This window comes from Tamandua tetradactyla, chromosome 23 (genome assembly GCF_023851605.1).
Source record: "Tamandua tetradactyla isolate mTamTet1 chromosome 23, mTamTet1.pri, whole genome shotgun sequence".
Classification (NCBI taxonomy): domain Eukaryota; kingdom Metazoa; phylum Chordata; class Mammalia; order Pilosa; family Myrmecophagidae; genus Tamandua; species Tamandua tetradactyla.
In genome coordinates, this window is record NC_135349.1 from 36,656,097 (window position 1) to 36,672,726 (window position 16,630).

At 36.7% G+C, this 16,630-nt stretch overlaps 1 protein-coding gene across 1 annotated transcript in view; it reads right to left on the minus strand.

Moving 5' to 3' along the window:
• The window catches only part of REXO5 (RNA exonuclease 5), a 52,704-nt gene that overhangs the window by 34,053 nt on the left and 2,021 nt on the right, over positions 1 to 16,630 (minus strand). Inside the window, 6 exon segments of the mRNA XM_077141636.1 lie at positions 11,305 to 11,339; positions 11,341 to 11,396; positions 12,454 to 12,536; positions 12,539 to 12,579; positions 13,554 to 13,628; positions 13,630 to 13,664. Coding sequence (XP_076997751.1) covers positions 11,305 to 11,339; positions 11,341 to 11,396; positions 12,454 to 12,536; positions 12,539 to 12,579; positions 13,554 to 13,628; positions 13,630 to 13,664 — 325 coding nt within the window.

The window sequence follows — 16,630 nt, forward strand, 5'->3', positions numbered from 1 at the left end:
CTGTTAGGTAGTACTGTGCTGTCCATATCTGAGATTTTATATTCAGTCCTGTTGCGCAATCTGTATCCCTTCAGCTCCAATCACCCAATATCTCACCCTATTTCTATCTCCTGATGGTCTCTGTTACCAAGGACATATTCTAAGTTTATTCACTAACGTCAGTTCATGTCAGTGAGACCATACAGTATTTGTCATTTTGTTTCTGGCTAATCACACCCAGCATAATGTCCCTGAGGTCCATTCATGTTGTTACATACTTCATAACTTTATTCTGTCTTACAGCTGCATAATATTCCATCTTATGTAAATGTCACAGTTTGTTTAGTTAACTGTCTGTTGATGGACATTTTGGCTGTTTCCATCACTTGGTAATTGCTAATAATGCTGCTATAAACATGTAAATGTCCATTTGTGTCCTTGGCCTCGTGACCTTTGAGTAGAGACAGCATATACATGGGTTCTGTTTTTTAAACCATTCTGCCAGACTATGTCTTTTGATTGGAGAGTTTAATCCATTAACATTCAGTATTATTACTGTATGGGTAGTACTTTCTTCTACTATTTTGCCTTCTGGATTTTATACGTCATATCTAATTTTCCTTCCTTTTAACTTTACTCATATTCTTCCTTTCTACACTCTTCTCCACACCTCTCTCTTCTGTCTTTGTATCTGTCTCAAGAAAGGTTTTTAAAAAAGGTTCTAAGCATGCTAAAGAGATAAAGGAAAACATGGACAAAGAACTAAGGATATTAGGAAAAATGACAGATGGACCAAAAGAAAAGGTCAATAAAAAGAAATCATGAAAAGGAACCAGAGATGAAGGTCATAGTAAGAGAAATAATAATGTCCCTAGAGGGGTACAACAGCAAATCAGAGCTGTCAGAAGAAAAGAAACAGTGACCTTGAAGAAAAGGCAGTTGAAATTATTTGGCTGAGGAGCAGAAAGACAAAAGAATGAAGAAAGGTAAACAGAGCCTAAGAGACCTATGCAACACATCAAGTGTACCAATATTTTATTTATGAAAGTTCCAGAAGAAGAAGAAAGAGAGGAAGGGGCTGAGAGAACATTCAAAGAAATAATAACTAGAAACTTGCAAATTTAACAAAAGACATGAATATATAAACGAAAGCGGTTCAATGAACTCAGAGAATAAACTCAAATGATTTAGGCAGTAGCATAGTATAATCAACTGCTGAATGCCAAAGATCGAGAATTGTGAAAATGGTGGAGTGAGAAGCTTCAGTACTCCATTCCTCAACAGAAGCATTGAACAACCAGGAAGAACTGGCAGAACCATCTTTGTCAAAGCTCCAGAAAACAGGTAAAGGACTGCAATAACAAGGTGAGTGCCAAATCTAGTAAAAGGTAATTTAAAAGCAGTAGGGGGCAGGCCACGTTGGCTCAGTGGCAGAGTTCTTGCCTGCCATGCTGGAGATCTGGGTTCATTTCCCGGTGTTTGCCCATGTGCAAAAAAAAAAAAAAAACAGTAGGATCTCCTGGCATCAAGAATGGCCCCTCCCCCACCCTTCAATACTGGTGCAGGACCCTAGTCCCAGTTCCTGAGGAAGCAGAAAAACCTTGTGGCATGTACTGGAAGCATGTGTATTTTGGCCCAGTCTGTATGGTGTGGCTTAAGGGACTCTCCATCCTAAAACCTGTCCTGAGAGTAGAGGCAGCTCACAGAGCTCTCCTACAGAACACTGTGGGAGCATAGCCAAGTGGTAACTACCTCATGTTGTAGGACATATAGTGTAGCACCAGGGACAGGAGCATTTGTATCCATGCAAACAGGGGAATTCCTAGGTTCACAAACACATGCCAAAAAGAAGAGGAATGCACAGAAAGGATTAGGGAGGCCCCTATTTTTTGGCTTGGAACTACTATCTAAAATCACTGAACGGATAAGCTATAAAGGTGAGCACTATCACAGGTCAATCTGCAAAGACTGGGAAAATTATTTTTTTTTCTTTTTTTTTGTTAACTCCTGGTATTCAAGGGAAGTTCTGTCATAACACTAGCTGGATACAAGCTTAAGGAACAGATGTCTCAGAGTCTAAATTCCAGGTATTACACATTAAAATATCAAAATGTCTAGGTTTCCACAAAATATTACAAAACATGCAAAGACAAGGAAGCAATGGTTCAGGCAAAGGAGATTAAAGATTAGAAACCATAAATGAGAACATATCAGACAAAGACTTTTAAAAAGTGATCCAAAATATGCTCAAAGATGACTTCTGGGAAGATGGCGGAATAGGATAGACTGTGTTCACCACTGCTCCATGGAACAACCAGAGAAGTGACAGAAAAACAACTGGGACAGCGGTTCTAGGGTGCAAGTGACAGAGAGGGTCCTCTACATTATATATGGAGATCCTGGATGAAAAGGGGGAGGAGAATTGGGGCATGAATAATGAAAGAAAAAAACAGATAAATGGGAGCTCCTCAGAACCAAGAGCTCCTGTGCCTCACAGGATTTTTATCAAAAAGGTGAAGAGGCAGCCAACTTGATGGGCAAAACAGTTGGAAACCATACATCAGATAAAGGTTTTATACCCTGTGTACATAAAGAAATTATAAAATTCAACAACAAAAGTATAAACAACACAATTATAAAATGGGCAAAAGATAGGAACGGACATTTTTCTGAGGAAAAAATATGAATGGCTAAAAAGCACATGAAGAGTTGCTCATCTTCTTTAACTATAAGGAAAATGCAAATTAAAACTACAATTGGATATCATCTCACACATGTAAGAATGGCTGTCATTAAACAGACAGGAAACTACAAATGTTGGTGAGAGAATGTGGAAAAACTGGAACACTTACTGCTGATAGGACTGTATAATGGTATAGCTGCTATGGAAGATAGTTTGGCAGTTCCTCAAAAAATGAAACATCAAGTTGCACTACAACTCAGCAATACCACAACTCAGTATATACCCAGAAAAGCTGAAAGCAGTGAGACGAACAGACATCTGCACACCAATATTTATAGTGGCATTATTAACAATTGCTAAGAGATGAAAGCAACCAACTGCCCATTAACAGATAAGTAGATAAACAAAATGTGGCATATACATGTGATGGAATTTTATTCAGCAATAAGATGACATGAGGTCCTGAAGCATATGACAACATGGATGAATCTTGAGACATAATCCCTAGTGAAATAAACCAGACACAAAAGGAAGAGATACTGTATGATCTCAATATTATGACTCTGGTAAAGATGACAAGGCTCAGGGGAGCCCAATAAATTGCTCTGGACAACAGGCTAAGAAGTGATTAGCTCTGAGATGGAAAGCCAATGCAACTTTCTCTGACATTTTGTTCTAATATGATCTGGGTGGAGATTTTGGAGACAGATAGGGGATATGGTACTCTCTTGCCCAAATTAACCTCTCTCCTTCCCCCTTCTCTCTATCCTCTCTCCCTTCTGCTTTTCTCTATTTTCTATTTCACTTTATCTTTTTCTTTCCTCCTTCCTTCCCTAACAAAAAAATAAGATAAAATGATCTATCACAAAAAAAAATAGATCTCAGAGAGATGAAAGATATTGTAGACTAAATTAAAAATATACTAGGAACACATAACTACAGATTTGAAGAAGCAGAGAAAAGAGTAAGTGAACCTGAGGACAGGACAATTCGAACTCATAAAAGAAAAAATGGCAAAAAGATGGAAAAACTGGAATTGGATCTCAGGGAAATGATAAACAAAATGAAGTACACAAATATAAGAATGACTGCTGTTTCAGAAAGGGAAGAGTAAAGGACTAGGAAGATTAGTTGAGGAGATAATGGGGGAAAATTTCCCAACCTTTATAAAAGATACAAATATGCAAATCAAAGCCCAGGGAACCCCAAATAGGATATACCCAAAAAGGCTTATGCCAAGACACATATTAATCAGTCTGTCAAATGTTGAAGAGAAGCAGAAAGTCCTGAAAGCAGCAAGAGAAAAGCGACTCACCAATACAAGAGAAACTGCACAAGACTCAGTTTGCATTACTCATCAGGTAGTGCAGAGGCAAGAAAGCAGTGGTATGATATATTTAAGATCCTGAAGGAGAAAGAATTCCAGCCAAGAATAGTTCATCCAGCTAAGCTGTCCTTCAAAAGTAAGGGAGATCTCCCTTCCTCATGTGATTGACAGACCTTTCCAACATGAAAAGGCTAGGATGGCCATAGCCCAAACATCCCTAAAGAGTGGGATAGAAAGATCAAAGGTGATGGTGGAATTATATAGAGCAGGTAGGGTTTAACAAAGAAATATGATCACTGAATCATTAAATTAATATTTCTTTTAGTCTCCAGTGTCGTAGAGCAGCTAGAAGTAAAAATCTAAAATTGCAGAACTGTAACCCATACCAAACTCTGAAATATGTTCTACAACTAACTGGTGTGTGCTGTGCTTTGAAATTTATTGCTTTTTTGAAAACATGTTACTTTTCACACAAAAAAGAAAAAAGTCAACTGTGATAAGAAAATCTTTATTCCTTCTAGCTTCTTATATTCTGGAGCAGCAACAAGGAAAAATCTGAGATGATGGTATGGTAGTCCACGACAAACTCTGGGATCTGTCTTGTAACTACTTGCTGAAGAGTGCTTTGAAAACTATTGCTTTTTTCTTTCTTTGCTTTGCATATATGTTATATTATACAATAAAAAAAGTTTAAAAAAATAATGCACCACCATGAGCTTTGTGGTCCCCCTAGTTCATCTTTGATCTCTGATTCCTACTGATTAAATATACAAAGTGAGGGGAGAAAAGTGAGGAGAGAGAAAAATTTTCACAGACAAACAAAAGCTGAGAGAACTTGTCAACAAGAGACCTGCTCTACAAGAAATACTAAAGGGAATTCTGTCGGTTGAAAAAGAAAATACAGGAAAGGGAAGTCTAGAGGAGGGTACAGAACAGAAGAATACCAGTAAGGATAACTTAAAGGATAAAAAGAGAGAGAGGGAACAGAATATATAGATCTGACAAATAAAATCCAAAGGATAAGACAGTAGGTTTAAGAAATGCCTTTACAGTAATAACTTTGAATATTAATGGTCTAAGCTCACCAATTCAAAGATATAGATAGGCAGAATTGATTAAGAAATATGATCCATTTATATGCTTGTTACAAGACACTCATCTTAGACCCAAGTACAAATAGCTTGAAAGTGAAAGGATAGAAAAAGCTGTTCCATGCAAGCTATAACCAAAAGGAAGCAGGAATAGCTATATTAATATGAGACAAAATAGACTGTAAATGTCAAGATGCCATAAGAGACAAAGAAGGACACTACATACTAATAAAGGGACACTTCACCAAGAAGAAATAACAATCATAAATGTTTATGCTCCTAATAAAGAAGGTCCAAAGCCCTTGAGCTTGAGGCTATTTCTGTAGCAGAGAAGTCTACCTATAGTTTTTACCAAGAGTTCCTTCCAGAAAACCTTCTGTTGCTCAGATGTGGGCCCCCCCCCACACACACACAAGTCCAACTTTGCAAGGAAAATCATTACCCTCCCCCTATGTGGGACATGATGTCCAGCGGTGAAAGCCTTCCTGGCAACATGGAACATGACTCCCAGGGATGAGTGTGGCCCTGGCACTGTGTAATCAATGCTTTCCTGACAAAAGGAGGAAAATAAATGTAACAAATTAAGGTACAGTAGTTAAGAGAGTTCAAATAGAATTGAGAGGGTATTTTGGAGGCTACTCTTATGTAAGTTTCAGCTAGATCTTGCTAATTACCATGGTTTGCCAAACCCCAACCAACACCATTTCTGTTAATCCTAAAGATATTAAGAGTCTATCTGAGATTCTACAAAAATTTCACACACTAACATTACTTTCCAGAAACCTGTAACCTACAGATGGTTCCTAAACCAGGTAAGTCCTGAGTCCTAGAGGGGTCAGCCTCTCAGGAACATCAACTAGTTCCACTTCCCTATTTCATATCGTCACACCCCTTTCCAACATGAAAAAGTAGAATGGGCATAACCCAAATACCCCTAAAGGATCAAAGGAAAAGGAGGAGTTAAAACAGAGAAGACAGGATTTAACAAATGAGTATGATTGCTGCATCATTATACTGATATTTCTTTTTGTCTCCAGTGTCTTGGAGCAGCTAAAAGGAAAAACTTAAAATTGTGGAACTATAATCAATACCAGACTCTGAAATCTGTTCTATAACTACTTGTTAAAATGTACTTTGAAATTTATTGTTGCTTTGTATATATATATTCCACAATAAAAAAAATGTTTAAAAAAAAAATGCTCAAAGACTAAAGGACAACATGTACAAAAGAATGAAAGAAATCAGGAAAATACATGAACACTAAGAGAATAGTAAGTGAGATGGAAATTATGAAAAGGAACCAAACAGAGCTGAAGACAACAGTAACAGAAATAAAAATATTCCCTACAGCAGTTAACAGCACTGGAGCTGACAGAAGAAGCAGTGAATTTGAAGATAGGAAAATTGAAATCATCTAGCCTGTAGAGCAAAAAGAAGAAAAGAAAACGTGAACAGAGTCGGAAACCAATGAGACCACCCCAAGAGAATCTCTTTAGTTGCTCAGATGTGACCTCTCTCACTCAGCCAATATGACAAGCAAACTGACTGCTCTCTCCCTCTCTACATGGGACATGATTCCCAGGGGTGTAACCTTCCTGGCATCATGGGACAGAAATCCTAAAATGAGCTGGAACTCGGCATCAAGGGATTGAGAAAATCTTCTCGACCAGAAGGGGGAAGAGAGAAATGAGGCAAAATAAAGTGTCAATGGCTGAGGATTTCAAACAGAGTCAAGAGGTTTTCCTGGAGGTTATTCTAACGCATTATATAGATATCACCTTTTTAGTTAAGGTATATTGGAGAGGCTGGAGGGAACTGCCTGAAAATGTAGAGCTGTGTTCTAGTTTTCTTGAAGATGATTGTGTAATGACATAGCTTTCACAATGTGACTGTGTAACTGTGAAAACCTTGTGTCTGATGCTCCTTTTATCTACGGTAAGGACAGATGAGTAAACCATATGGATTAAAAATAAATAGGGGGAACAAATGTTAAAATAAATTTAGTGGATTGAAATGCTAGTGATCAATGAATGGGAGTAAAAAGGGATATAGAAGAAAAATAGGGGAAACAAAGGCTAAATAAAATATATTGGGTAGATGAAATACTAGCAATCCATTGAGGGAGGGGTAAGGGGTATGGTATGTATGAGTTTTTTTTTTTTTTTCTTTTTATTTCTTTTCCTGAATTGATGCAAATGTTGTAAGAAATGATCATGGTGATGATATTGTGAATTTTGATTATATACCAAGAATGGAATGATCATATGGTAAGAATGTTCATGTTTGTATGTTGTTATGTTAAAAAAAACAAAACAAAACAAAAAAACCGGCGAGACACATTAAGTATATCAGTATATGCATTGGGGAGGTACCACAGAAGAAAGAAAGGGGCAGAGAGAATATTCAAAGAAATAATGTCTGAATCTTCCCAAATTTAATGAAAGACATGAATATACACATTGAAAAACTCTCAACAAACCCCAACAGGATAAACCTAAATAGATCCACAGTTGGACCTCATTTTATAGGAACTCAACACATAATGGATTCAATTGCCAACGCAAATAGCAATTGAAAAAAATAATGGCAGAGAGAAAATTAAAATTAAAAAAAATGTGATAGGTATGTTTGTATATGAAGTACTTATTAAGTAATGGGATTCACTATTATGCACACCCTACACAGAGCTGGAGAGCATAGCAGGGCAGGTGCACAGGGGTAGAACGTAAACCTAGCTGTGATCTCCAGATAAGGCCAAACACTGGCTGGCTAGCTGATTCAGGTGCCTTCCTGGCCTCCCATTGGCTGCCACCAATTTTATTCCTCCGGGGGAGAGGGTAGAGAGACCTTGGCGCAAGACAGGATGCTGGGATGTGCACATGTGGGTGGGTAGGGATTAAAATTTTAAAAAATTATTTCTATGTTTACTTATTGTAATACTAGGGCATTTGTTTACCTCATTTATAAAAAAAAAAAGTGATAGGCACATTCTATTATGAAATACTTATTAAATAATGGGGCTCACTATTTCATGTGATTTTCAATTTACATGAAGGATCTTGGAACATATATAATCAAACTATCAAATGTGAAGACAAGGAGAGAATTCTGAAAGCTGCAAAAGAGTGATGTATTTAAAGTACTGGAAGCAAAAAATTGTCAAACTGTATTAAAAGTAAGGGAGTGATTAAGACTTTCACAGATACACAAAAGCTGAGGGAATCTGCCACCAGTTGATTAGCCCTGTAAGAGATGCTAAAGGGAGTTCTGCAAGTTGAAAAGAAAGGACAATAGACAACATATCTAAGTCACATGAAAAAATAAAAATTTTTGGTTTGTAACCTCATTTTTTACTTCCTACCATATCTAAAAGGCAAATGCATAATATGTAAAGAGAATTCAGAGGTCTTGGACTCATAATGTATAAACATGCAATTTGTGACAAGAACTACAGGGGAGTTGGAGAGGCAAAAGAACATAGCTTTTGTATGCTATATTGAAGTTAAGCTGGCGTTAAAGCAAATAAGAATGTTTTAGGATGTGAAATTTCAGCACCATGGTAAACACAAAGAAAATGGAGGAGAAAATGCCTAGAAGGATATTATTGGGACATTCGAAACATCTGGACTATAGACTATAAGCTTTATATTAATGTTAAATTTCTTTAACATGATAACTGTATTTAAGCTGGTTATACTAAGTGAATATCCTTGTTCTTAAGAAATGGGCATGGAAATATTAAGTATTCAACAAGCATGATGTATACAACCTATTCTCAAATGTTTAAAAAATAGATAAATAGATAAAGATGGATAGATTAAATTGTTAAAAGCTGGTGGATTTGGGTATCTATGTGGAGATTATTTCAAGTTCTCTGTAGACAGTTTGTAACTGTCCTGTAAATTTGAAATTATTTCAAAATGAGTTAAAAAAGAAAAGATGCCATGAGAGGCATGATGAACAGCTCTTTCCTAGAGAATTCCTGGTAGCTTTCTGGTCCATATACATCTTTCAATTAATCTTCCCTTGCTTAAGGTAGGCTGAATGACAAGAAAGACTTCAGAAGTAGAAAAGTAAGCATTCCAGGTAGGACAGAAATATACAAGGCAAAGTTGCAGTGACAGTAAGCAGACTAGTCAGGGGGAAAAATATATACTTGCAGAGCAGTGTAGGAAACAAGGTTGAGAGAAAAAGATGGAAGTAAATTGTGGATCATCATGAATGATAAAGAGCTTGGACTTTGGTCAGTCCATCCATTATTCAATATGTAATGAGAGCAACATTCCCTGAGAAGGGAAGACATAACCAAAGCAGCATTTTAAGAGATATTTGGAAAATGGAGGAGAAGAAAGAGAGAAACTAGAATAGGTTTTACAGAATACTGGCCAAAAAAAGATGATGAGAGTCTGGATTAAGATGGTTGTAAGGATTGAGGAAAAAAGATATATGAAAAGAAATGTTACACAAGAAAAACTAGTAAATAGATCATGATGCCTATTACATACCTACTATTCCTCGAACCACTGGAGACTTCCCAATGAACAAAAGATGAAATTCCACATGAAACCTGAATTCTAGTTGGGAAGATGGGCAATAGACAATAAATATATAATAAATCAGGTGGAGACAAGCTCAATGGAGAAAAGCAAAGGATGAACAGAGAATAGGGAAGGCTAAGGCAGAAAGAATGATCTCAAATATATAAAACAGTGTGCTCAGAGAAGTTTTCTCTTATAAGGTAAGATCGAACAGAGGTGCATAGGAGCTCAGGGAATGAGCCATGGATAGAGGGATCCAAAAGAAAAGAAATTCTAAAATTCCAGACTGGCATTTTAAGAGAAAAAGACATTAACAGAAGAGTTTTTTTGAAGATGGGGCCTTTAGGGGATGAGAAAAATGTTTTTAGCTATGCTGAAATTGAAGGGACAGTGGAATATCCAAGTTGCAACATCCAGCAGGTAGTTGAAAATGCAGGCCTGGAATCTGGGGCATCAGACATAGAGAATATGGGAATCATCCATAGAAAAGTGACAAGTAACCTTGGAAGAATGGATGAATACTCCAAAGGAAAGACTGAACTAAAGAAGATCAGAGTGCTACAGACTATGTCTTGGAGACTTTGATGTTTGGATGGGAAAACAAACAAAATCATTAAAGAGGACAAGCTCCTCTCTACCTACAGGACAAAATTCAAAGTCTTTAGTAGTCAAAATTTGCAGGGCATGGTCTTCACTTGCCTCTCTAGCCTCATCTCTCACCAATACCCCTTCCCATTCCCTCCATTATTCCCAACAGTCTATATTCTTTAGCCATAAAAGATTCATTGATTATACATTTTTCCCCCTCACAACTCCGTGCCTTTACATGAGCTTAGAATCTTTTAATGATTACTCTGTGATTCATTCAAACATATTTAAAATACAGTGAGGTCAAATCAAATAATGCCTGCAGGCCAGATATGAGCGTCTTTGGGAAGGAGAAAGTAACAATGGAAAGGCAGAATGTTAAAAGTTAGATGGTGTTGAGACAGAGGAGAATAGGAAGCACAGTTCCAGAAGAGATGGGAAAAGAATCACTGGAAATGCCTCATAACGGTTTCCATATCTCCTCAGAGAACTAAGTTTTCTCGTTATGTACTGCAGTATCATTATTTATTTTAGAACACAAAAAAGCATAATCAAACAATACTTACCCTTACTATGTGCAATGCACTCTGATAAGTTCAATTCTATTCCATTACTCATTCCCGACAGCCTAAAAAGGATTAGTTATAACCCGCTAATGGGCACAACCCATTTCAAAAACACTACTCTCTTGTATATTTGCCTTTTAGTTGACCAGCATCTAAACCTCCTGCTTATTCCTATGAGACATTATTAGTGAGTGTTCATTATATTAGTCCTCAGTAGACAGGCTGTGGACATCATTCTTCCCCTGGGCCTTTGGATCCTGAAGGGGTGGTACAGAGACCCGATGACAGTTTAGAAATTATTCATAGTAATTGAGTCCAACATCAGCAAAATAAGCAAAATAAAATATTCTTAGCTACCTAACTGAACAGATTGGTTTCTGAGATCTAACCTCCTTAGGTACCTACCCACCTTTAAAAAATTGTTTCACTGTTTAAGTTCAATACAACTGAGCTTTGTTGCGTACGATGATAAACTTGTATAACCATGTATCTTTTAGAATGAACAAATCATCAACCAGAGTCACAACCATACCTTCCATCATTCTGGGCAGATCCCCAGTTGTTCTTTTGCAGCCCAATGATATCAGCTAGGAAATTAGATGATGGAGGAGGCAAGCGGAATTTCTGAAAATACATAATAGGTTTGTACAAAAATGCTTGAAAGCAATTTAAGTACTGTGAAGGGCCTAGAACTGTATTTTCAGCTAAGAGTTAAGAAAGATCTAGACCTTAACTTTTGTTTTTCAGACCTTCACTTTTATCACTGTAAAATAAGGACTGTTTCATTAATGTGGAAAAGTGACTAAGTCAATGGAGTCACATTTACCTCACCCCGAGAAATTTTCTTTCATTTTCTGGTTACACATTATAAAAAAAAGAAAAAGAAAATCAGTATTATACAAATGTGCAACTTTGAAACTTTTAAAGCATTTCCACATGTATTATTTCATTTGGATTCCATGCCAAAGTTAGGACAGATGAAAGGTTGACATCTCTAGCCTCAGTCACAACTGGGCTAAATTCTAGCTCCAACTCTTATTAGCTATAAACTTGGGCAAATTATGCAGTTTCCTTATCTGTAAAATGGGAATAAAAAAGTATCCATCCCCTACAGGATTGTTGTGAGAATTTAAGATGATGACACAGCATGATTGACATAGTGCCAAGAACCCAGGAAGTGCTAAATAAATGGAAACAAAAAAGAAAATGGAAACCCAGAGAGAGATTAGGGCTCACCAACTCAAACGCCTGTAGGGAAAAATGGATAAAGCAGGCCAGTAGGAAATAGAGGAAATTATGATGAAATGAAAAGCATCTGCCCTCTTTGAAAGATGGCAACTGCTATTCAGCTCCAGATACTGCTTTAAGGATTTCCAATCTTGTGATTTTTCTCAAGAGGCAGAAAAATACTTATTATGTTAAAATTTTACAATTTTTAAAAACACCACAGCCCAAATAAAATTGGACAATATCAACCTGAGAAGGAGAGACAGCAGATTACCAAAGAAAATCAGAGACAATGCTAATTTCAACATGCAGTCTCTAAATCCTAGTCGTTTTTTCCTAGAACACCTACTGCTTGCTCAGTCAGGTTCCCAAGGAGAACTCAGTCTGAGGCACATGTACTAGTGTCAAGATGGGAAGACCACTCAGCCTCTAATACAAAATTTTCTTAACTTACATGTTTGAATGCTTTTCACAGAAAACCAAACTCAATATAGAATCTGTAAAAGTGTAGCTGACTCATTTCCTGCAGAATAAAACCACCACGTTGTTCAGGTGATTTTGGTGAAAAAGTTGACACCAGCTGTTGAAAAATCAAACCAATACAGCTAAGAGTGATACTCTAAAGTCAATTATAGGCAGATAGAAGAGAAGTATGAAAAAAAAGTAGTGAGCAACAGCTAATAGCATTTACCATCACTTACTGACAACCAGGAACTGGAGGGCAGTTATTACCACACAAAATTCAAATAAAATATCTCTTGAGAGATAAATATTTGTTGCGCTCAAATCTCAAGTGTAATACCAGTGAAATGCAATGCAGTCAAATCTATTTTCCCATTCAGGTTTGTTCTAAGTTAGAACAAAACTCATTTTACAAAGGTACATCTCCTACAAGATCTCAACCTTCTCTGCAGCCCTTCCTAAACTGGGTAATCACATAAACCAAAGGCATTATTTGTTGATGCAGATGGTTTTTAAGATATCTAGCCAATTTACAAGACCTCCTGCCCACAGATGTGTGCATTTAAAAATCTATCAGTAAGTATACCAAAACAATTTTCTTAAGACCATTAATAATGGGTTTGACAAAATCAGAATAGTAAAATTCTCTTTTTGCCCTTTATTTGTAAAAGAAAGAAAAAGATTGACTAAGATTCTTAATGTATGATCATGTTATCTCAATTGGGTCTGCCAGGAGTTACAAAGCAAAATGCCTATGGAAACCAGAAATAGACTATAAATAAAGGAAGCAGGCCTGATGGGACACTAGAGAGTACCTGCGCCATCTAAACAGAGAGACTGCTATTTAGCTTTCACAAACTGTCATGTGGAAATAGAGGGACAGAGTTGCCAGACCTTCGAGTTTTTCAAAGCTCAAAATCTGGATTTTCATATAGGAAATCCCAAATTTAAGTCTTAGCAAGTATGGTTTAAAAAAAAAAAGTATAAAACATAATGTGTGGTAAACAATTGATGTCAGTAAGAAAGATCTGATCTTCAAGACACCAGTTTGAAACCTCTCATCTATACCCATCAATTAAATTTATCTCATACCTGGGTTTAGGAACACTGGATTTACCTAGAACTGCATACTTTAGTAATTCACACAGCTGACCATGGGTTATTCCACTTTTCAGCAAATAAAATGGTAGATAAGCAGGCTCTCTGCAAAAATAAATCAGAACACAGCAAACCATGATTACTGAGGACAGAAAAAAAAAAAGCAAGTCTAATTATTAAATTATTCCAGTTTCTAATTTCTTTGAACATATATCCAAACATAAGAAGGGTTGTAAGTGAAAAAAGTCTAAAACAACCTGTGATGTACCATTATTAGAAATATTTAATAAACAATGATACAAAACCTGAATTATACATACTTGGTTACATGCTAGGGATTATGGGGATAAAACAAGATTTCTGCTCTCAAGGAGTGTACTCTATTGGGGAGAAAACAGAGGAAGGTAATTCCAATATTATGTGGTAAGTGCTTTACAAAAGTAGGGGAGCAAGAAGGCTTGGTGATTTGGGGATGGCTTCATCAAGATGAAAATACTGGGGTTGAGCTTTGAAAATTATGAGTCTGCCAGGTTAGAGGGAACACCATGTCCAAAGAAGTAGATTGGTCTAACTAGAGACAAGAATGCATGTTACAGAATAGTGGAGAAGCTACAGAAAGAGAAGCAGGAGTCAAATCATAGACAGTCTATGGGGTCTAAGCTAAGGAGTCAGATTTTTTCCTGAGGCAATAAGATGTCACTAAAGGCATCCCCTGCTGAAAGCTTTGCATTTATAGCTGAATATTAAATTAATTCATGCTCACTATAAAAGACTAAGATAATAGAGAGAGGTACATAAAAATTAAATAAAAATCTCCTGTAATTGTACAATTCAGAGATACTACCATTTTCATTTTGGCCTTGGAGGAAAAAAAAATATAGCAGTTGAGAGTTCAAGCCCTGGAGTCAAGCTCTACTACCTTGGACAAGTATCTTAACCTCTCTAAATCAGTTTTTGCATCTATAAAGTTAATATGATAATTCTATATCACAAGGTTATTATGAAGACCAATGAGTTAGTGCAAGTGTAATGTACACAGGATAGCACATGACACGTTAAAATTACTCAATAAATGTCAGATATTATTATTGCTGTTTTCCCGTGGCCTTTTTAAGTTAATGTTGGGTTCTTACTATTAGCCAGATAGAGTTCTTCATGTATTAAATCATTTAATTCTCAAAATTCCTCTTGGGCATACTACTACTATTTCCATTTTATAGATAAGGAAACAGAGGAACAGGTAATTGGCAGAACCAAGGCTAGATGCAGGATCCAAACCCCAACCTCTTTTCATCACTATATGATACTGCCCCCAAGAGATTATACTATCCATCCTATTTTCCTTTTTTTTTTTTTTTTTTTTGCATGGGCAGGCACTGGGAATCGAACCTGGGTCTCCAGCATTGCAGGCAAGAATTCTGCCACTGAGCCACCATGGCCTGGCTAATCCATTCTATTTTGTAACAAACTTTCCCAATTTAATCTGTGAATATCTTTCCATATCAGAAAAACATATACAAACATTAATTAAGGTGCCTTAATAATAATCCATTTTCTAAATTTACCTAGAAATTAATAATTTATCTGAAGAAAATCCCCATTAATGAAACTTTGTTGTTTTAAAAACCTACAAATAATATTATGATGAACAGCCTTGTATAGCTATCTTTATATACCTATCTAATACTCTCAGGATAAATTCTTGGTCAAAATAGACATGTAAACTTTACATTTTGGTAAGTATTGCCAACTCCTGAAAGAATATACCAATTTATTTACCAAACAAAAGTGTATGAGATTGGGCGGGCCGCGGTGGCTCAGCGGGCAAAGTGCTTGCCTGCTATGCCGGAGGACCTCGGTTCGATTCCCGGCCCCAGCCCATGTAACAAAAACGGAGAAACAGAATACAATAAAACAAGAAAATGTTTAAAAGTGTTTCCCTTTCTTCCTTCCTTCCTTCCTTCTCTCTGTCTTTCCTTTAAAAAAAAAAAAAAAAAAAAAAAAAAAAAAAGTGTATGAGATTAATAAGGTGGGAATTAGCAAGGCAGGGGTCTATGCAGGGGTGTACAACCATGGTAGCCTGGCATGGGATGTCAGGATGAGGAGGGCACGCTTCAGAAAACACAGCCCAGCACTAGGAGTAGAAACCCAGCATATCGATGCAAGCGAGTGGCCTCATTTGTATTGTGAAAGTCTAAGCAGCATGAGATCGGCATTTATGTAGCTGGGAGACAAAAGTAGTAAGGCCTGTTTAGTAAGAAAATGTTTAAGGTAAGGAGGACATCAATGCTGGGAGACAGTATTTAGAGCCTAATCAGGGTGAAGGCGTCCATGTGGAAGGATGGGGTAGTATCTTGACTCAGAAGTAATGAGGGCATTTATGCAGGAGAGATGGAATCCAAGCAGGGTGAGGAGTATGGGGTATAGGGCAGGGCAGCCACAGAGGACTGAAAATACATTGAGGAAAATGTTAGTCAGGTTTCTCACTGTCAAAGAAGTTACAAATTATGAAAGGGGAGAAAACTAGAATGTACCCCATAGTATTCCACTGGAACTGGGAGATATTGATATGAATTCATTAATACTTGTGTATACACCTAAATGTACATATTCTTTGGCTGTCTGCTGGGAGTACTGATATTCCAACGGCAAGACCTTATCTAGCAGCCAGATCTTGGTTTTTTAAGTATCATTTTCCACTAAAAAGAACCAGGTTTTTAGTAGAAATAGCTGATTCCACATCTGGGGCAGGGAAAGCACAAAACGAACCTGGAACATTTTTTTGTGTCAGAAAATAAAGAGGTGCTTAAAGATGATGGGGTCATGTCAAAAGAACACAGAAGCCCATATCAAATATGGGATATTTTGAGCTCAAAATATAGTAATAGGTTATAATCCATTGAATAAAAACAGGAACCCATGAGTTCATTATTGATAAAAATATGAATAAAACTGGAATTTTAATGAGGAAACACCTCCCTACAAAATATTAATTACATAAGGAAAAAAGAGTAACTTTAAAGAAGTTTAGCAGATGCTATCTTAATCAAGTAATCAAGGTTATTATCACC